At 38.1% G+C, this 22,121-nt stretch overlaps 1 protein-coding gene across 8 annotated transcripts in view; it reads left to right on the top strand.

Moving 5' to 3' along the window:
• The window catches only part of MLIP (muscular LMNA interacting protein), a 304,176-nt gene that overhangs the window by 217,864 nt on the left and 64,191 nt on the right, over window positions 1–22,121 (top strand). Inside the window, exon 12 of one of the 8 annotated variants that reach the window (XM_075598167.1) lies at window positions 8,324–9,645. The exons of 6 other annotated variants lie outside the window; for them this stretch is intronic. In XM_075598167.1, coding sequence (XP_075454282.1) covers window positions 8,324–8,332 — 9 coding nt within the window. In that variant the 3' untranslated portion in view covers window positions 8,333–9,645. Of the gene's footprint in view, window positions 1–917; window positions 1,111–8,323; window positions 9,646–22,121 lie in introns of those variants that run through there. One more of the 8 variants, XM_075598165.1, reaches the window with a different exon arrangement.

Below are 22,121 nucleotides of genomic sequence, written 5' to 3'. Positions count from 1 at the left end.
GCTACTGCACTTTACAGTAGGACTAGAGGTTTTAAAGTACCTTAGGTTTTGGGGCATTTGGGGGGAAAGGGCCGGACATGGGGAACGGTACATTATGACTACAGTGCCTTGTATCTTCTGCTTTTGGGGGGGGGGGGGAAGGTTGGAGGAGACAAAGAATGCATGACATGGGCTACAGCACTTTACAATAGGACTAGAGGTTTACAGTACCTTAGGGTTTGGGGGGAAGGGACATGGCATGCATGGATTTGAGCACTGTGTCTTACCTGGCAGTATTGCTGGGAGAGTTTCCTGCACCATTGAGGAGGGGGGGGGGGTTCCTACACGTTGTCTTTGCCCAGCTCCAGACATGCAAAATATAAAACAAGCAATAAACAATGAAATTTAAAAAAAAATCAACTGCTTTTTTAAGATTAAATACATTGGCGGTGCATCTTTTTTTGTAAATAAAGTTATAGCTAGTAGTCATCCAACAAGTCGATGGACATCCAGGGAAGAGCCTTTGTATGCCTCAAAAGGCTATTGATGCTGTCTCTCACGGTTTTCATAAGAAGACTGATATCTTTAAAATTGTACTTCACTTCCTCCATAATTGTTCTCCTTAAATTTGCTGGAAGTGCCTTCTTGTATTTATTGCCTTCATAATTGACATTTTGGGTCCACTCACTGTACAGCTCAAAACTGATGTGGTGATTAAAGATGAACTGGGCATATATATGGGTTATACCACCAGATCTGCTCTTGTATTTCTCCCGGACATTCTGGGACAGGTCTCTCTGGGTGATGTCTGGGAGCTGTACCGTTCTGGGTGCTGGAGTGGGTATGCTTCTGGCAGCGGGCGGGGATAGATGGTCGGGGAGGATGCTTTCCTCCTGTTGTGGCCTAGCACTTACCGGGGTTGTCATATTCTCCAACAGAAAGGTATACATGTATTCTGGAGACGTAGAGGGTGAGCGTGGGGGAGCCTGTGATGTGCTTGGTGTTGACACCGTGGAGGTCAAATCCAGGAATTGAGAGGGTGCACAGGGGGTATGCGTTTCCTCCACGGGAGAATAACCAAAATGTTTAATCTTGGTGTACACAATACTGTGATGATCCTGCAGGATTAAAGTTGAAATAAATCATTTGAACTGTTGTAAAATACAATAAAGGTTATGATTTCCTTCATACTGTACCGTGTGTGTGATATTTCCATAAACAGTATGATACTGTAAGCAGACCAAGCCTACCCAAAGTTGAAGTTATTGAATAGAATTCCCACACCCCGCCAAAAAAATGACAGTATGCAACCTCATAGAGTAATAAAAATGTAGCGATTTTATAAATGTAAAAATTGATATAATAATGAATAAAAATGCATACTGTAACAAAGTTTTCCTTAAAATTACTCATTTATTAAGGCCTGCTCGAGGAAAAAAATATGACTTCATTTTTTTTTTTACTTGAAAATCCAATTAGCAGTGTAGTCATTCAAGACCATTTACTGTAGACTGCAGGACTTCTCACGCATGCGCATGCGTGTGAAACCCGGCCAAGAACAAAAGGCACAAACACACTGTTACTTTCTTGTTTAAGGTCCCATGGCCCGGGGGAATGGGGGTGTTGATAAGGAGCCAAATGCCTTTTGCTTGGTTTACAGATGGGAGATGTGGTGGAAGGCGCAACCCCGTAAATTGTTTCATCTGCGTGTAATTCTGGGTTGACCGTGCAGGATTACACTTGAAAGAAATCATTTCTTTCTGTTTGAATGTCCTGGATCGGCTGAGGGAGATGTTAATAACAAGTCAAATGCATTGTCCTTGGCTTTGGGGGGGAAGTGTGACTAAAAGGTTTCATCTTGGTGTACATAATGCTTTGATGAGCATGCAGGATTACAGTTGAAATAAATCATTGGAAATGTTGTATAATATAAACAAAAATTTTCAGTCCCTTGAAGAGTCATAGAGAAATAAAAACGTAGTAATTTTATAAATGTCTTTGCTTAGTGGGGTTTGGAGGGAGGTGAGATGCAACTCAATTGGTCTGTTTTACAGTACTGCACGGATGATCGTGAAAGATTAGAAAACAACTGTTTGAACTGTTTTCAAATGTAGTTATTTTCTAACTCTTAACATTGATTAAATATGTTAAAGAAAAGCATCACTTAATGTTTTCATTAACTATGAAGTGGAATAAAAGCAATCAACATCTCTGTGTGAAATTGTATTACAGGTTATGACATGTTATTGAATCAAAGAGCATAGTATGTTGTCCAAAATAATACTGTAGCATGAAGCTACTGAAGTAATACTGACTGTATAAAAGTAAAAAAGGCAATGTTTAAAAAAAACCTATATCAGAGTTTCATCTAACTTCATCCTTATCTTTTGATGCTCGATTTCAAACTTTTGTTATTGGGGAAAAAAGGATGCTATAAATTCAGGTAGTGTCGTGTGCATGCGTCAAATCACACTCAAGTGCGCATGTGTACAGTACAAGCATTGACTGGTTATGGCAGGCATACAATACCTTTATGCGGCATCACATGACGCCACAGGGTCATGTGACATCATGCCACGTGACCCGCAGCATCATTTGACGCGTTGTTGCCATGGACACGAGTGACGCAGGCAGAGTCAAGGTAAGTTTAGAGTTGCAGACAGAGGCCTCACACAATCCCCCGGCATTTAATTTAAATGCCTCAAGGAAAAGTGCAGGGCCTCTGCAACCACCTGCACCCCCCCACATTGCACACAGGGTCATGTGATGTCACATTGCCATGGTAATGTGATGCTGGGTTACCACAACAATACATTGCTGAAGAGACGGTACTATAAGTGGATTACGGAGGCTTTGCACGATCCCCCGGCATTTAATTTAAATAGATTTTCAAATTGGAGCGGAGCGCTGGGTGACTCAGGATTATGAAAAAGAAAAATAAATACAATAGTGCAGATGGTAATGATATAAAAATATAATAAAATGTTCTCTGTAGTAGTGGTACTCACAGATTGCACTATCAAATATAAGCGTATCAGAGACCCTTCTCTCTCTGATGGGAGCCCTTTAATGGAAATCCCTCAGAGTGGTATGCTGATACTGGAAGCTTGTATTATGGTGGTTCAGTTATCCTCCCAGGGGTATGTAAAAGTGAAAGAGAGAACACACAATAGAGTAGTATAGTCTAAAATTGTATTGGCAGCAATCGATAATCATATGTATAATACACTCACATTTTGTAATAAAATTTGGTTCGTGGGAGAGGACAGCTGTGAATGGAGAACGCCGGTTGTTCCTGGAGCGGAGGAGCCCTTCCGCATACGTCACTGGTACCTTCGTCACGTCCTGTGGTGTCGTAAGTCAGGGCGGAAGAGGCTGCCTGGTGTGTCCGTCTCCTACTGGTTTGCCAGCAGTTGTCTCCCGGTTTCCTCAGCACAATCACCTCCCACAGCGAATCGATTCAACGCGTTTCGCTGTGGCTTCTTCAGGAATCGAATAGGTTAACCCCATAGGTCCTCCCTTATATATATAGTCCATCATAGAGCTAATTGGGGGGTCCTATCAGCTGATTACAATATTACATATCATTGGTAATGACGGTGTGTGTCAGTTATTTTAAACAGTGCAAGCAATATAAAAAGTTCATATTCTCCAATACAATTAATACAATTTCTATTACAACAGATAAAACAATAAGATTTTAATTCATAATATTTAAAACAAAAGATGATGTAAAAAGAAGTATATAAAAAGATATATGAAAAATATATGGAAAACGACGCAATGAGTGACGGAGTTCTAAAATGGATGAGGAAGATAAACAAAATTAGAAGCAAATACTTTCTATAATATTATTGAAATACAAACATCACATTCTCTTAATGAAATTATATTAAGAACTTTGATATTAAAATTACCATAATAAAAACACCATAATGTAGTTAAAAACACATATTATATAAGAACAATATTATAAAAGACAATATTTTAAGAATGATGATGTTAATTAAGAACGTGTGTGCAAACTATTATATTAAGAAGGCACCAATGTCTATGTCAACATTCAGACCCTTTGGTCTGAGGGTCTGTAACTTATGAATCCAAAAGGTTTCCCTTTTTGCTAGAGTGTTTAATCTATTGCCCCCCCTCCAATGTACTGGGACATGTTCAATACCTTTAAAAGTTGCAAAATTGGGATTTGATTGATGACACATATAAAAATGTTTGGAGACATTGTGTGTTAAAATACCCTTCTTAATATTTAAAATATGCTCTAAAATCCGTACTTTTAGAGGCCTTGAGGTACGTCCTATGTATTGGAGACCACAAGGACACTCTAAAAGGTAGATGACAAAGTCAGTTTTACAATTGATGTACCCCTCAATTTTAAAAATTTCACTAGTAGTGTGAGATTTAAAATTGAATTTGTCCTTGTGTTTATGCGTGCATGCTTTGCATGCATAACAACCATAGAAACCTTTTGGTTTATCTAGCCATGTACTGGGTTCTTCATTTTTTTTCCTCTTCAGGAAGGTGGTCGATGCTAATTTGCTCTTAAGATTTGGAGCTTTTTTAAAAATGACAACAGGTTTGTCAGGTATATGATCTTTTAAAATCACATCATTTTGAAGGATATGCCAATGTTTACGTATTATATTTTTGATCTGTGATGCTTCTCTATTGTACTGAGTAAGAATGATTTGAAGACTTTATTAATAAAAGGAAAAGAGCAGGGAATTTTAAATGAAGGAGAATTTAAATATCTCTGGAGAGAAAATGCAAAGCTCCCGCTCTTTTACCTTCTCCCAAAAATTCATAAAGATCCAGTAAACCCACCAGGTAGACCTATTATATCAGGTATTGAGTCTTTAACAAGTAATTTATCACATTATATCGATTGCCATTTACAAAAACATGTCAGTTTACTCAAATCTTATATTAAAGACACTACTGATGTAATTAATATTCTAGAAAACATTTCATGGAGAGAAGAATACATTTTAGTAACAGCAGATGTTACTTCTCTATATACTTCTATTGTACACAATGACGGACTTAGGGCCATTGACAGAATATTGAGAGCTGACATCGAAATGGAAGATGAACAGATTAATTTCCTTCTTGAATCTATTGCATTTATTCTGGAAAAAAACTATTTTTGGTTTAATGACACATATTATTTGCAACAACAAGGTACCGCAATGGGGACGAGGTTCGCACCAAGTTACGCGAATCTATTTATGGGAATCTGGGAGGACGATTATATATGGTCCAACCAGGAATTTGGTGCGAACCTCGTCTCATGGAGTCGTTTTATAGATGATATCCTGTTCATATGGAGAGGCAGTGTAGAAGAACTTGAAGCTTTTTTCACACATATGGGAGAGAACAATTTGAATCTAAAATTTACTACCAATTGGAGTAAAAAAGAGGTAGAATTCTTGGACTTAACCATTTATGTTGAAAATAATTTGATAAAAACGAAAACATTTTTTAAAAAAGTGGATAGCAACAACTTCATATTAGAAAGCAGCTGCCATAATCCAGAGTGGATTCGTAATATCCCGTATGGTCAGTTAAGACGAATCAAAAGAAACTGTACTGATGAACAGATATATCACGATCAATCTAAGGTCCTGTTGAATAAATTCAAGGAAAGGAGATATAACTCAAATACTATCGATAAAGCTGTCACTAGAGCAGACACTGTAGACCGCAAAGAAATATTAAGTAAAAAAGATAAGAATACAAGCAAAAATGTCAATTTTAATATGGCTTTTCTTACTCAGTACAATAGAGAAGCATCACAGATCAAAAATATAATACGTAAACATTGGCATATCCTTCAAAATGATGTGATTTTAAAAGATCATATACCTGACAAACCTGTTGTCATTTTTAAAAAAGCTCCAAATCTTAAGAGCAAATTAGCATCGACCACCTTCCTGAAGAGGAAAAAAAATGAAGAACCCAGTACATGGCTAGATAAACCAAAAGGTTTCTATGGTTGTTATGCATGCAAAGCATGCACGCATAAACACAAGGACAAATTCAATTTTAAATCTCACACTACTAGTGAAATTTTTAAAATTGAGGGGTACATCAATTGTAAAACTGACTTTGTCATCTACCTTTTAGAGTGTCCTTGTGGTCTCCAATACATAGGACGTACCTCAAGGCCTCTAAAAGTACGGATTTTAGAGCATATTTTAAATATTAAGAAGGGTATTTTAACACACAATGTCTCCAAACATTTTTATATGTGTCATCAATCAAATCCCAATTTTGCAACTTTTAAAGGTATTGAACATGTCCCAGTACATTGGAGGGGGGGCAATAGATTAAACACTCTAGCAAAAAGGGAAACCTTTTGGATTCATAAGTTACAGACCCTCAGTCCAAAGGGTCTGAATGTTGACATAGACATTGGTGCCTTCTTAATATAATAGTTTGCACACACGTTCTTAATTAACATCATCATTCTTAAAATATTGTCTTTTATAATATTGTTCTTATATAATATGTGTTTTTAACTACATTATGGTGTTTTTATTATGGTAATTTTAATATCAAAGTTCTTAATATAATTTCATTAAGAGAATGTGATGTTTGTATTTCAATAATATTATAGAAAGTATTTGCTTCTAATTTTGTTTATCTTCCTCATCCATTTTAGAACTCCGTCACTCATTGCGTCGTTTTCCATATATTTTTCATATATCTTTTTATATACTTCTTTTTACATCATCTTTTGTTTTAAATATTATGAATTAAAATCTTATTGTTTTATCTGTTGTAATAGAAATTGTATTAATTGTATTGGAGAATATGAACTTTTTATATTGCTTGCACTGTTTAAAATAACTGACACACACCGTCATTACCAATGATATGTAATATTGTAATCAGCTGATAGGACCCCCCAATTAGCTCTATGATGGACTATATATATAAGGGAGGACCTATGGGGTTAACCTATTCGATTCCTGAAGAAGCCACAGCGAAACGCGTTGAATCGATTCGCTGTGGGAGGTGATTGTGCTGAGGAAACCGGGAGACAACTGCTGGCAAACCAGTAGGAGACGGACACACCAGGCAGCCTCTTCCGCCCTGACTTACGACACCACAGGACGTGACGAAGGTACCAGTGACGTATGCGGAAGGGCTCCTCCGCTCCAGGAACAACCGGCGTTCTCCATTCACAGCTGTCCTCTCCCACGAACCAAATTTTATTACAAAATGTGAGTGTATTATACATATGATTATCGATTGCTGCCAATACAATTTTAGACTATACTACTCTATTGTGTGTTCTCTCTTTCACTTTTACATACCCCTGGGAGGATAACTGAACCACCATAATACAAGCTTCCAGTATCAGCATACCACTCTGAGGGATTTCCATTAAAGGGCTCCCATCAGAGAGAGAAGGGTCTCTGATACGCTTATATTTGATAGTGCAATCTGTGAGTACCACTACTACAGAGAACATTTTATTATATTTTTATATCATTACCATCTGCACTATTGTATTTATTTTTCTTTTTCATAATCCTGAGTCACCCAGCGCTCCGCTCCAATTTGAAAATCTACACAAGAACCATCTGGACCTGAACAGTCCATCCTAAGGGTGTAGAGCTGCTTTTTTATTCATTGTATTGCACTTTAATATTTATATAATTTTTCATACACTGGTGAAGGTCACTAAACACAATTTTGTGCACTGATTATTAATTATACATCACTGTCACGTATATTATATAGTTATTTAATTATTCACTTTGAGAAGCGCCCGTTTTTTATATTTTTTTCTTGTACATTTAATTTAAATGCCTGGCAGGAGAGCGCAGGTTCTGTATAAGTGCCGCTTCCCCGCCCCATAGAATCTAGCGCGCACCCAGGGTAATTAAAGTCACTACTATATAGTACATTATATTTACAATACTTTCATTAATAACCTTTGCTAACTGGGTGGAGATGAGCCAATGTCAGAGGTGTATTGTGCGTACAAGCGGAAGTCACTGATGTAGTCCGCATTATATTTATCTTCATTATATACGTTGCCAATGGGATGGAGATGATCCAATATCAGGGGTGTACAGCATTGTGCGTAACAGCCGGGATCACTCATGTAATCAGCATTATACAGTAGTTGACAGGTGCCTGCTGAAGCTGGTATTGAGGTGGGGCCAGGTAGCAAGGATTGCTGCTCACCAGGTTTTCAGTCATGGTTGTCCTGTTATTGCAATAGTAATGGGAAGACGGTTTGGGTACGCTGGAGGGTAAACCTGAATGTACTGTACGAATCTTAAATGGATGAAACCTGACCTTTCTTCTTTTGCAGACGCCATGAGCAAACATACTGGCAAAAGCAGGGAGCACAGACCAATATCCTCTTGTACAGGTATCAGAGGAGGGGCTGTGCGAAAAAAGCAATCCTCATTAGTTAATGTTTTCCTTACCAAATGCTTCCAGCCATGTTTATTTGGTGAAAATTTGAAGAAGTCATATTTTTCAATCATAGAGTCGTAAATCTCTGCTAAAGTCGCCTTCCTATCTGTTCCAGCATTAATTGCAGAAAATATGAGAAATGCATAACTGCGTTGTGGTTTGGTATAAGGACTTGACATGATGTCCATTCAACAAGCGCAGGGATAGCAATGTAGAATAACGGGACAAGCATTGTGTATACTGTGGAGATTTTAATTATGAAACGCCTAAATTTGATAACGTCTTCAGCGATCAAGGTCACTTTACAATGGATGATTGCAGTGGCCACTCTTTTTATTTAGTTTTTAAACACCTGCAAATTGACTAAACACAACTCGCTGGTTGCGCTGTGCAAAGGGATTCACTTTTGCCATCTGGCGGAAACACGCAGAACTACACACAAAAAAATCACAATAACAGTAATCCCGGAAAATCAACAACGGTAAACATGTGTGGGATTGACAGCCTGCACAGAAGATTTACGAGTGAATGCCGCGTGGAATACAGCAAACTTTATGAAAACGGCACAGAGAAATGTTCGGATAACGGCCGCTGCATCTGTACGTATCATATTAGTCATGCAATAGGCCATTCCTAATATATATTATAATTTTCTATACAGTAGTTCACTAGAGTTTATTCTTGTTACCTTCTATAAAACTAAATTTGTCCTATAAGAAAGTAATTGTTCTGTTTTTGTTCCATATCTCCTCACTATCAGGCCCAAGCAAAGTATATTGCCCATCTTAACCTAAGTTTACCAGCTCTGATCAATCCTTATCACTTCTGTTTTTGCATTCCAATGTCCTACTTAAATATATTGCTACATACCAAGCGAGGGGCACTCTAAAATAAAACATGTTAGAAAAATAGTTCTAGTGTAAGCTCTTTACAAAGCATTAACTTTATTGCATTTAAAGTTTTAACAACATATGGTGAAGTAGACAGAATAGCAGCATGTAAGATACTACATTATGCATTTAGTTAACTCTCTCCTATCCACAATGAACAGAAAACGTAATCAAGGCTTTGAAGAGAACTGGAAAAAATATCATGAAATATACAGTACAATACGGAAGCTGATTCAATAAAGTCTGATAGTGCTGATTCGCAACATGGAAAATCCTATTTATTGAATAAGCCCCACAGAGTACCTGCTATTTTTGATTGAGGTTACTAAGTGGTTCATAATTAAATAAAGTGTGAATTTGCAATAAATTATAAAGTTTGTGTGATCATTGCTGAATTGTAATGTTGTCTTTTAGTAATCATAGTGGTGCTATTTTACATAATGTAAATGTTTCCTAAAAAGAAAAAAACTGTTGTACAAATCTACTGATCAGCACAGACGATCACACTAATCTTGCCTCAGTTACTAGCTTTAAATCTTTGAGTATTTGGCTTTGCTCCCATCTAGCATTTGGTTTGCATGCTGATAACCTGACATGCAAAATCTATTCCAAACTGTGTGCACTTTATGGAAATAAATCCTGTCTAAGTCTCTTGGTGAGAAAGTGCATTTATCAGCAGATGCTAATGCCAATGATTAAATATGGGGACATACAGCACCCCAAATTGACCTTATGTACAGCTGTACAGCAAGATCCTTGGTTCGTTTATGTTTGTACAGTATGTATATCTTTATTTATATAGCGCCAAAAGTGTACTCAGTGCTTCCCAAAGAATACAATACAGGGAATTATAATAATACAATAAGCACAGAAAAATCAGACAATAGGAAAGGAAATCCCTGCAATCTAAGTGGTAAGATGGATGACATACAGAGGCAGCAGGTGGAACAATAAGTGCTGTAGATGGCAGTGCTTGGCCACAATGGTTGGTACGAGTGACTGTGGGACAATAGCCATGAGTGCAGGCTATTGGGATGCTTGATTTGTGTGTCGAGTTTTAAGGTTAGTAGAGGTACTGTATAGTTGTGGTGAGCGCAGAAAACAATGGGAATGAATATAAAAACACTCAATTAGTGATAAAGCATGAATAAAATAACCATGAAATATACAGTAAATAAAATAGAGAAAACTGATTAGGGTAATGACGGGGATGAAAACTGATGAAATAAAATAGAGAAAACTGACATATGAAGATCAATGGAGGATCCTTTCCTGGTTGAGCTGCAATTCTGTAAAGTGCCAGTATAATATTGTTATCTGGTTTTATATTGATATTTGATACTGACTTTATTTATTAGACCCACCATCAATTGGTTGCTATTTGTTAGGGGAGCTCTGCAGTTACACCTTAAATGACTTTTAAGGTTAGTCAGTATTACATCAGATAGGTTAACACCATTAGCAGGGGAAGAGGTGGCAGGGAAGCGTGTGTATATGGCTGGGTAACGACAGCATCCACCATTGCCCCTTGAATCCAGATACAAAACACATTTTTCTTGTCTTACCTTTCTGAATAAGTTACTAAATTATCTGAATAGATTTCCCACAACACTTATCACTTAAAATCTGCCTCCAGAAGAATGCCTATGGTTCCAAGGTTTATTAAACAATTGTTTTCTCTTATCTTACTAGTAACATCACTTCTGGAAAAATTTACCGGAGTCTCTCAAAACAGCCTCCTGTTTAAGATTTTTGAAGACTTCAGCTGTTTCATACTTTTAAATATACATACTCCTTACATACTGTTTATGTTCTGTAACTGTGACATACAGTATACTGTAATGTTGTCAACATATTTCGTGCTCAGGACATACTTGAAAATGAGAGGTAACCCTCAATGTAACATATTTTATTATATATAATACCTTTTTCAAAGCACTCACATCCAATTGGAAAGGATATATATATATATATATATATATATATATATATATATATATATATCACAACAAGAGAAAAAATATTAGCGCCAACCTATCACTATATAATATCTCTATAAATATAAAAGGTGATTGTAAAAATAAAAGTAAAAATAATACAGATAAGAATAAAAAACCTATGCTAAGCACAGTGGATAGAATAAAAATTAATGTCCAGAAAAATATATATAAAAAATATATACAAATCCCAAGATATTCCAATTGCTATCCAAAAGAGTCTCTGCAGCCCGAATGAAGGGAACACAGAAAAAACAGGCGCACTCATAGCGTAAAATTGTATAACAATAAATTTATGGAATAAGGGATAAAAATACACACTCACAAACAGAGCTGAATAAAATGCATTTTTGAGTACAACTCAGCCCGTTCAGACGCAGGAACCCAAAGAGGAGGACTTCGGTGTGATGTCCGCGGTGTGTCTTGCCACAATAGCCCCTCTATGTCCCAGCAGGGACCGAAAGCCACGAGGGACGCCGCCTTCCCCTTGCTCCGGCGCTACACAGAGCATACACTGAATCAAATCTCGCGTGAGCTCAAAGACGTCAGCGAGGTTTCAGCCGGAGAGAGTTCACAGTGTAAACAGGAACTTGAATGTCTGAATGGCTGGTAGCAAAATGCTAGCAACGCAGCAAAAGTGCAATATATGCAAATGAGTGTCAGTATAAAATATACAAACTGGACAGTAGGCTCCACAGCAATCTCTACGCGTTTCGTCTCGAACGAGACTTCATCAGGAATTATTAGCATAGGCATTAAACACAGTTATATAGTACATAAGACCAATCAGAGCATAGAAGACAGAGGATTAGTTATGAGATACACATGTGTATCTACTAATGTTTGTCCCATAGGGGATATTTCCTCCCTTTGTCGATGGGCGGGTGTTGGTATCCTTTCTCTAAAAAAGAAATAACAGAAGGAGATGTTTTATTTTTAGGTGAAAAATCTACTGGTTCCAGATTCGACCTAGTTTTTGGTTTTGCTCCTTCATTTTGACTTTTCATAGATAGGTCACTATTAGTAGATACTAATTCTAGATTACGCAGTGGAGAAAATTTATTAGAGACTGGACAGTTAATGACAGAAACTGTGGGTTCAGGTGAATGATCTTTAGATCTTGCCATAGCTTTTTCTCCAGGAATGGACTTAGATTTAGAATTATCCTGAGAACTTGTTTTCATAATCTTTTCATATGATCTTGATCTATATCTATTATAATCCCTGCTGTTACTTCTATACTTAGATCTATTGGATTTCCCATAATTGCCAGATTTATAATAGTCACCTTTTTTTCTCCAGTCCCTCACTCTGTCATTTGCGTAATCATCCTTGTCTCTTGCATATTTATTTCTCTTTCTCTCCACTATTTCATCTTCAAATTTAATAACACTTTTGTTTACAGCCTCATCTAATACTACAAATTCCTCTGAATGTTCAAAAGGTTTAATGGAGCACTGGATCTCCTCAATCTCTTTTTTCAGAGTCTTTAATTTGTCCTTTCTATATGTGATTGACATTTTAATTAAAGAGACTGAGCAAGTTTCCAGTGCCTCATTCCAATTTCTGGAAAATTCATCATCTGTTTCAAAAGTTGGTTTCTTAGAAATTCTAAGCCCTCTAGGAATAATGTTTTTCTCTAGATAATTTTGTAGAGAAAGCAAGTCTAACCAATGACGCATTTCATCCTTGGTCAATTTTTCCAATACATCAAAATTGTTTTTCAAATCAACATCATTCTCTTTTTCAGAAACCGGTATGACATTCTACTTAATCTTTTTGGTTAACCTTTTTGGTTAACTTGTGTGCTTAATTTTTGTTTTACAATTGTGATATATAATTAATGCACTAGTTGAAGCGCTTAATACTATATGCAATAATATATTTGGTCCTTAGGATTAAAATTGTGAATCCGTATCTATGTGTGCTTTGGCATATATGGGGGTTAATCCAACCCTATTACTCATCATGTGTATCTCATTACTAATCCTCTGTCTTCTATGCTCTGATTGGTCTTATGTACTATATAACTGTGTTTAATGCCTATGCTATTAACTCCTGATGAAGTCTCGTTCGAGACGAAACGCGTAGAGATTGCTGTGGAGCCTACTGTCCAGTTTGTATATTTTATACTGACACTCATTTGCATATATTGCACTTTTGCTGCGTTGCTAGCATTTTGCTACCAGCCATTCAGACATTCAAGTTCCTGTTTACACTGTGAACTCTCTCCGGCTGAAACCTCGCTGACGTCATCGAGCTCACGCGAGATTTGATTCAGTGTATGCTCTGTGTAGCGCCGGAGCAAGGGGAAGGCGGCGTCCCTCGTGGCTTTCGGTCCCTGCTGGGACATAGAGGGGCTATTGTGGCAAGACACACTGCGGACATCACACCGAAGTCCTCCTCTTTGGGTTCCTGCGTCTGAACGGGCTGAGTTGTACTCAAAAATGCATTTTATTCAGCTCTGTTTGTGAGTGTGTATTTTTATCCCTTATTCCATAAATTTATTGTTATACAATTTTACGCTATGAGTGCGCCTGTTTTTTCTGTGTTTTTGTAGATATATATATATATATATATACCATAATACTGAGTTAAGTTATGGTGAGTAAAAAAAGTGACAAAAACCCTCCACAGGAAAGCAAATATGCAAATACAACTGTATGCTCATCTGCATGTCTTAGGCAGGTCTGCAACCCCGCCTTTCCCCATTATCACCCAGCATACAGCACTTCCACTGCAGCAAGGGATTCTGGGAAATGACATGCAAATGAGCACACAGTGTCACCTTTTGCCTCAAAAACCATTTTTAACATGGTTCCCTATAGGCTTAAGCTTGCTGCATGGTCACAGCTTTGAGCACAGCCAGGGTTAAGGTGCATACCCAGAAAACCACCCACAGAAAGCTGTTTCGACCTTGATGGGTCTCATCTATATATATATATATATATATATATATATATATATATATATATATATATATATATATATATATATATATAGCAAATGGATATATTACTGTATGCTCATTTGCATGTCTTAGACAGGTCTGCAACCCCGCCTTTCACCATTATCACCCAGCACACAGCACTTCCACTGCAGCAAGGGATTATGGGAAATGACATGCAAACAAGCACACAGTGCCACTTTTTTCTTCAAAACCATTCAACATGGTTTCCTTATAGGCTTAAGCTTGCTGCATGGTCACAGCTTTGAGCACAGCCAGGGTTAAGATGCATAGCCAGCAAACCCACCCACAGACAGACTGTTTCGACCTTAATGGAGCAAAAAGTGGCACTGTGTGCTTGTTTGCATGTCATTTCCAAGAATCCCTTGCTGCAGTGGAAGTGCTGTGTGCTGGGTGATAATGGTGAAAGGCGGGGTTGCAGACCTGTCTAAGACATGCAAATGAGGATACAGTGATATATCCATTTGCTATATGCTTTGTTGTGGAGGGTTTTTGTCACTTTTTTTACCCACCATAACTTAACTGAGTGTGTGTATATATATGTGTATAAGCACCCCCCTGAGGAAGGTCCTGCCAGGACCGAAACATTGGGTTTATAGTGTGCTGTTTTGTCACTGCTAATACATGTCTTTTTGCTATATCTGAGTGTTGCTGCTTTTGTGCCTTCTCTTATGGGAAGACAGGGTTTCTATAGATATATATATATATATATATATATGTCCTTTCCGATTGGATGTGTGTGCTTTGAAAAAGGTATTTTTTTTTATAAACGTCTTATTCCAGATCTGCAAATACAGTTGGAATAAGCAAGCCCACATTTGTTGACAACTAGCTGAATCCTATCAGCTCCATTAAGTGCAAAAGGCTAAACCGTTTCAAACAACTCGTATTTTTTTTCTCGCCACCTCAAACAATGCAACATAGATGTGGAGGAAGGTGATGCAGGGGGGGGAGGAGGGGGAATGGGGTGGGGGAGACACAAAGCGCCTTTAGGAAAGGTAAAGGTACATTAGGGCTGATGCAGAGAAACTGTGTCACGTGATTGATAGTGATGTCAGAGGTCACAGGGATGGGACTTAAAAGGCATAAAGAGAGTGTAAGGACTGCAATGGCTACAATAAGACTACATAGTCTATTTAACCGGCACAATTCTCAATGTAGTTTTACAGCAAGAAAAGAGCTTTTGCAGTACTGTAGCTAATTTGCTACACAGCATTCAGCAAGCAGCTGAGTATCATATCATCGAATATAAACTCTGTAAACAACCTCAGAGATGTCAATAAGAATACTTACATTGCGGCTATCTTCGGCCGTTTTCGTCCGGTTTTCCCGCACCTCGGGCGCTTTCAATAATAAGCGCCATTAGCGCTTATCTATTGAAGAGGCCGTCGCGTGCGAAACTCCGTTTCAAATCAGAGAAAAGCCCCGCGGTTGGCCCACATTTAACCTCTTCTACTACTGAGCTAATCAGATATTAACTCATGCATGTTTTGAAACATCAGAAACTTAATAATTCATCTATCTGAATAACCACTGTAGTAGTTGATCATTGCTCACTGAGAGTCAAAGGAGCAAAAACAACTCTACAATGCTATATAGCCATTTTCAACTATAATAACATATTTTTTCCGGGAATTGTTCTTTTCAGATACATTCCATTTAAATGTGCAATTCTCATCTAAGTCAAGCTATTGGATTCAGTTGTTGACTTTCCTGTGATAACCCCTCTCCTCCTCCCCCCCCCCCCATTACCATTACCATTACGTAACTCTAAATTACATGGAACCACTTTCATACTCTTAGACAGGGTGTAATTGGACAGTCAGAGTGCACTTTATGAAAGTGTATCTTTCTATATCTCTCTTAATCTCAATATTATTTTTAACCCTAAATGTAGCACCTGTCCATGTGGCATAATTCAATATCCTTGACCGGTAACACCACTAATTCTCTAAACTTTCAACTAACTAGTTCCTCATATCCATTTTCATGCCCTTTTTTATACTCTTGAGACATTTTTAACGTGGCATTGGTTATGTCGTACATAAAGGTGGCATCGTCTAGTATCTGAAATTTGGGGTTTGCTGGACATGGAGAGAGGGAGACACATGAAGATAACTCTGTCTGAACAAAACTGAACACAGATAGAGAGAAACCTCGCTCAACTCTTAGGGAGCTGTATGAGAAATTGTGCACTACCTGGGATATATGGAGAATACAAACAGAAATGTACCAGAGCGTACAATGAATAAAGAAGTCTTGAGAGTGCACTATCAACATAATTACAAAATATTAATAAGTAATAATACTTATCATTTTATTACTCACAGTTAAAATAAATACAGCAATTATACATAGATCAGTACTCCCAAACCACAGTGAAACTAAAAGGATGGTCGTCCCCAGATTATACAGAAATGTTTAATTAAGGCATTGGTGGCATTAACCAGGTACAGCTCAACCCCGTTACAACGCGATCCGTTACAACGCGAATCCGCTTATAACGCGATGCAAGCGTGGCTCCCAATTTTCGTATTTATGAATACATACAACACGATTATTGGTATCTTAAATACTTTATTGTACAATGCATACAATTGTACATTATTTCTAACGCGATCCGCTTATAACGAGATGTGATTCTTTGGACCCCAAGCACAGCGTTATAAGGGGGTTGAGCTGTATTATGCACTACTAAGGGCAGTAGGCCTGGGTCAAGCAAAGCACAATTGCTCGGCCTATTCCCATTATGAGCAAGTTTGGCTCAAGGTCTCTTAAGATCAGTGAAACAAAATATAAATATACTGATCTGTATTAGGATGTGAATAATACTGTATGTATCATTTTCTTTTTGATAGCAACGGTGTGGATATTTGTTTTTAGAGCAATGGTTTTAGTAGTTATTCTCACTATGGAATTCGTAGAGCAAATGGACACTCTCCCAGTAAGGGGAATAAAAAGGGAAGTGTCTGTTTGATGTATGATATGTAGCATAAACCCTTTATATTAGAGGGCTACTTGTCCTGTATATAAAGGAGATTAAATGGCTCTATTATACCTCCCTATTAGTGAGTAGGTACTCTGACTTGCCTCACCCAGTAATAAGAATGGTTATATTAAACGGCTCGTAGTCATGTACAGTATGTGAGAAGGATTTTTGTGCAGCTCTAGTGTCCCTCCTTCCTAGGAGAGCAGGTACACTGACCTGCCTGTCAAGCGCACAGTGGAGTGTCGTTAACATGACCCCCCTTTATGCTTTCTGTCGCTGAGGCACACTTCTGCTATTAATTCTCCAAGAGCAAATGTGAAATGTCATTTCTGTCAGGATTTAAATTATTCTAAGTAGCCTCATTAGTGGCATTCTGGAAAATACGAATGTAAGTTTATTTTTGGCAAAAAATTAGAATCATAATTACTGATTAATTGGGGAAGAGCTAGGGAAATAATTAGAAAGCGATTTTACAGTATGCTGCACACGTTTTGTATAATTGAAGACATTATATATATTTCAAAGCTAATACTACAAGTAATGATTTATCAAATCCTTAATGCACCTGCCAATGTTTTGGCTCAATCAACTGTCACGTACTGCCACATTTCCCCAAGACTTCGCAAACAAAATCTACAACTCATGACCATGGAAGAAATGAATTCTCAAATAGATTACTCTGTATCAAACAGCAAATTTTGGTTTATATCCTAAAAATCAGTCATAAACATACTGGCTCTTCTCAAATGTACAAGATGAGAAATTGAATCAGAGGATTGCACTTCAAAGATGTATGGAAAAAAGGGTTTTGTTTGTCATGAGCATACTGTATACAGTAGAGGCAACGTTTATTCTAACATTTGCCGTAAACTAGCCAGGTTACATTCTGGGTATGTGCTGGGTATGTGCTGGGTATGTTCTGGGCTAGTTTGAGGCACGTTTAAGGCATTTCTGCATTGACTAACAACCCATAGGATTAACATAGCAGGGATCCCTGGCAGTCCAATTCAGTTTGAATGGGACTGCCAGGGACCCCCGCTGTTAATCTGATAGGCCATTAATCAATGCAAAAATGCTGGGGCTAGTTTAAGGAAAGTTTAAGGCATGTATTCAGAATGTACCTGGGTGTACCTGGGTCTTTTGGGGAATTACCACTGGTTTTTGTTAGAATAATCGCTGCCTCTACTGTACAGTAAATAGTATTGGCATACACTCATGGCAAACAAGTATACAGTAAATGCATATACAGTACAGTAAAAGGTTAAACTGAGAAATACGTTTGTGGATATTAGGATTATTTTTTCTGTGTAGACTGTGAATCAAATTTCTCTGCAACTTGCTCAGATTTATTAGACCTTTTATTTTTTTATCTTTTGAAGCATTATCCTTTTCTACAAAGCATGGCCTGCATTTTTTTTATTTGTTGATTTCTTTCAAACATCCTCTACTTTTTAAAATAGTGTAATTTGAGTCCAATATAAATGTTAAAGTTTTTATTTGCATATATTTGCTTTACTTAGAGCAGCAGACAAATCTAAAACTTTGAATACTGTATTTATGGTGATCTAATTATATTGTCTGTTAATTAGATTGTAGCTCTCTTACGATATTTCAACTAAATTATTAGTTTTCTAGCTATTAAACATTTGTATTACCATATTTTGAATCCATAATATTTTTTTTTAACTTTAAGTGGAAGGTTATTTTAATAAGTAGAGTCTGCATACTTTAGAAACTTCTACAATTCTAATTGTTTTATATATACTTATTTTAATATTAGACATATCTCCCTCACTCTTCTCTTTGTCCTCTCAGCTGTACATATTAGGGTTCCTTAGTATTTCCTGCTGTAGATCAAGGGAGCGCAAACTTTTGCTGCTGCGCCCCCTGTCTGGATGCTGGCACCCCCCCTCCCTACATTTAACCTGTGTCAAATGACGCTGCAGGGTCATGTGATGTCACATCATGTGACCCGCTGCATCATTTGATGCATGTGATGTCACATGACACCGCAGTGTCATTTGACGCCGCGTTGCCATGGTAACATGTCTCAGAGAGTCTGAATCTAGGTAAGTATAGCGTTGCAGAGGCCTCACACGATACCCCGGCATTTAATTTAAATGCCTTGGGAAGAGCACGGGGCCTCTACAACCACCCGCAACCCCCCCAGAAAAAGCTCCTGTTCCCCCTGGTTTGCGCACCGCTGCTGTCGATCATGCACCATTTTAGTAACCCTTCTATGCACAATCTCTCATTTATTTATGTCCTTCTGCAGATATGGTCTCCAGAATTGAACACAATACTCTAGGTGAGGTCTCACCAATTATCCCTAAAGTGTCATTACCACCCCTCTCTTTCTGCTGAGAATACCTCTCCCTGTAAAATGTATCCTGCTGGATTTGTCCATTGCTTTGTTATATTGCTTATTTCTTCAAAAGCCATGGGGCAGCATGGGTGATATGCAAAAAAAGAAATAAACACAACTAAGTGAAGATGTTTGAAGCAGGTGTTTAAATTAGGAAATCTTGGCTCCTATGTGATGCCTACGCACAGTGGCATATTAATCGGGGCACATCAGAAATCCTTGTGACAGGGACACAACCATGACACCGCGGACGATACGTAAGGAAGAGGGGACAGTGAGAAACTCACAATGTCAGAGCACTACACATTACACTGTGTTACATGTTTTTATTGATTGCACAAATTGTGAGTGCATTTCCTATTCATTTTAACATATAAAGTTTATATTTTTTGGAGCTATGCAATGGTCCCCTTTTTCTTTCATACACTGAGGTACCAACCACCTGGATCCTGAGGTGCAGACCATGAAGATTTCTGATGTGCCCTGATTAATATGCCACTCTGTGAGTAGGCATCACTTAGGAGCCAAGATTTCATAATTTAAACATGTGATTCAAACATCTACACTTAGTTGTGTTTTTTTTTTTTTTTTTGCATGATACTACATGCTAATGGCATACTGTATGCAAAGTTTTTTACATTTCTCACACCACAAAAAAAAAGGATTTCCATAAGACCTAAACTGATTAAAGCTCTATCATTGAAGTATCTCAGATGCTGTAAAGCACCACTTTCACAGCATACTTTAGAGCTCTACTGCTCACAACTGTAGTTAATCATACTGATGGGGTTTGCACACAAAGGAACACACCTGATATCTCTGGGAGATATGCTAATAAACTATGCACAATTTAGGTTGGGGAGTGTCCACCACAAGTATGATTAGCAACAGGTGTAAGCAGTGAGCAGCAGAGCTCAAAAGTATGCTGTTCGGCCTGACACAAGTATACTTTGCAAATTCTATTAGCATATCTCCCAGTTACAGTATCTAAGGTGTGTCCCTTTTTGAGCATGGGTATGTCTCCAAACTGTTATTTGGAGGGAGGTTTGAGGGGATATATATTGGGACACTGCAAAAAAAAAAAAAAGTCTATCTACCTCTCCCTATTTGAAAACCTCATATTTCAGGGTCTGGATGAAGCCAACACCACCATTAGGTGACTAACGCATTGTTAAATCCCTGCACTATAATGGATCTCTGTGGATAGGCGCTGTTACAGGCAACACCTCTTGTGCATATCATTAGCACTAACATCCATTATACCAGAGGTATAATTGCTGGGATGTCCACTCCTGGGAAGATTGGCAATTGTCTTGAATGTTTTCCACTTTTGAATAATCTTTCTCGCTGTAGAATGATGGACTTTAAATAGTTTGGAAATGGCCTTATAACCCTTCCCAGATTGATGGGCAGCAACAATTGCTTCTCTAAGATCATTGCTGATGTCTTTCCTCCTTGGCATTGTGTTAACACCCACCTGAATGCTCCAGACCAGCAAACTGCTAAAACTTTGGCTTTTATAGAGGTGGTCACACTTGCTGATGATCAATTAATCAAGGGCATTTGATTAGCAGCACCTGTCTGCTACTTAACATCTTAATTCCTATGGAAGCAGTAAGGGTGTACTTAGCTTTTCACACATGGCTTCTCCATTTTGGCTTTATTTTTGTTAAATAAATCATGACACGGTGTGATATATCATGTGTTGTTTTTCATCTGAGGTTGCATTTACCTAATTTTTAGACCTGATAAGGAACAGATGATTGTTATTATGTCCTGATATGTAAAACCATGGAATTCAAAGAGGGTGTACTTTCTTTTTCACATGACTGTATATACAGCTGTGGCCGCCTTTATCCTTATGCGGCCGTAGCAGCGCAACTCTGATAACCGCGGGCAGATGCAGTATATTTTTTTTTTCCGGAATATGTTTCGGTATTGTTGCGCTCATAATATTAGCATATTATTAGCGCTGTCTGCAATACTGCAATACCGTCTAAAAACTCAGTTGGGCGTTCGCGAGCTGTTGTCTTCAAAGTCTAATACTGTAGCAGTTCAACCTACGTCAGTACACAGTCTGCGTGTGCGCGCGCATTAATTGTAAATTTGCATATTTATACATGTATCGATCCCCTGACAAAGTCCTTAGTGACGAAACGCGTAGGGCGTTTCCCAAAGAGGCGAGTTTGTGGCTGACATTACTGCACGAACGGAGAGAGTACCTTGGAGCTGTTGCTATTTTGCTTGGGACTGCGGTCGCTTCTGGTTTTGCAGTTGCCTGCTGATGAGCAGTGAGAACTGTGGGAGGTGTATCTGGAGGGAGTCTCTGACCGTGTTGCTGATTATTACATCATCTGGCTGCGGTGGCTCCAGTGCACCTTGCTGAACCAACGGATACACCAGAGGTGGCACCGACGGGACAGGCTAATATATTCCCTTCACAGCTTCAAGGCGATTGAGTATATCTCATAAATGCTATTAT

Source organism: Ascaphus truei, chromosome 4, assembly GCF_040206685.1.
Source record: "Ascaphus truei isolate aAscTru1 chromosome 4, aAscTru1.hap1, whole genome shotgun sequence".
Classification (NCBI taxonomy): Eukaryota; Metazoa; Chordata; class Amphibia; order Anura; family Ascaphidae; genus Ascaphus; species Ascaphus truei.
The sequence above is the reverse complement of the archived record's forward strand: the minus strand, read 5'-3'. Positions and strand labels throughout refer to the sequence as shown.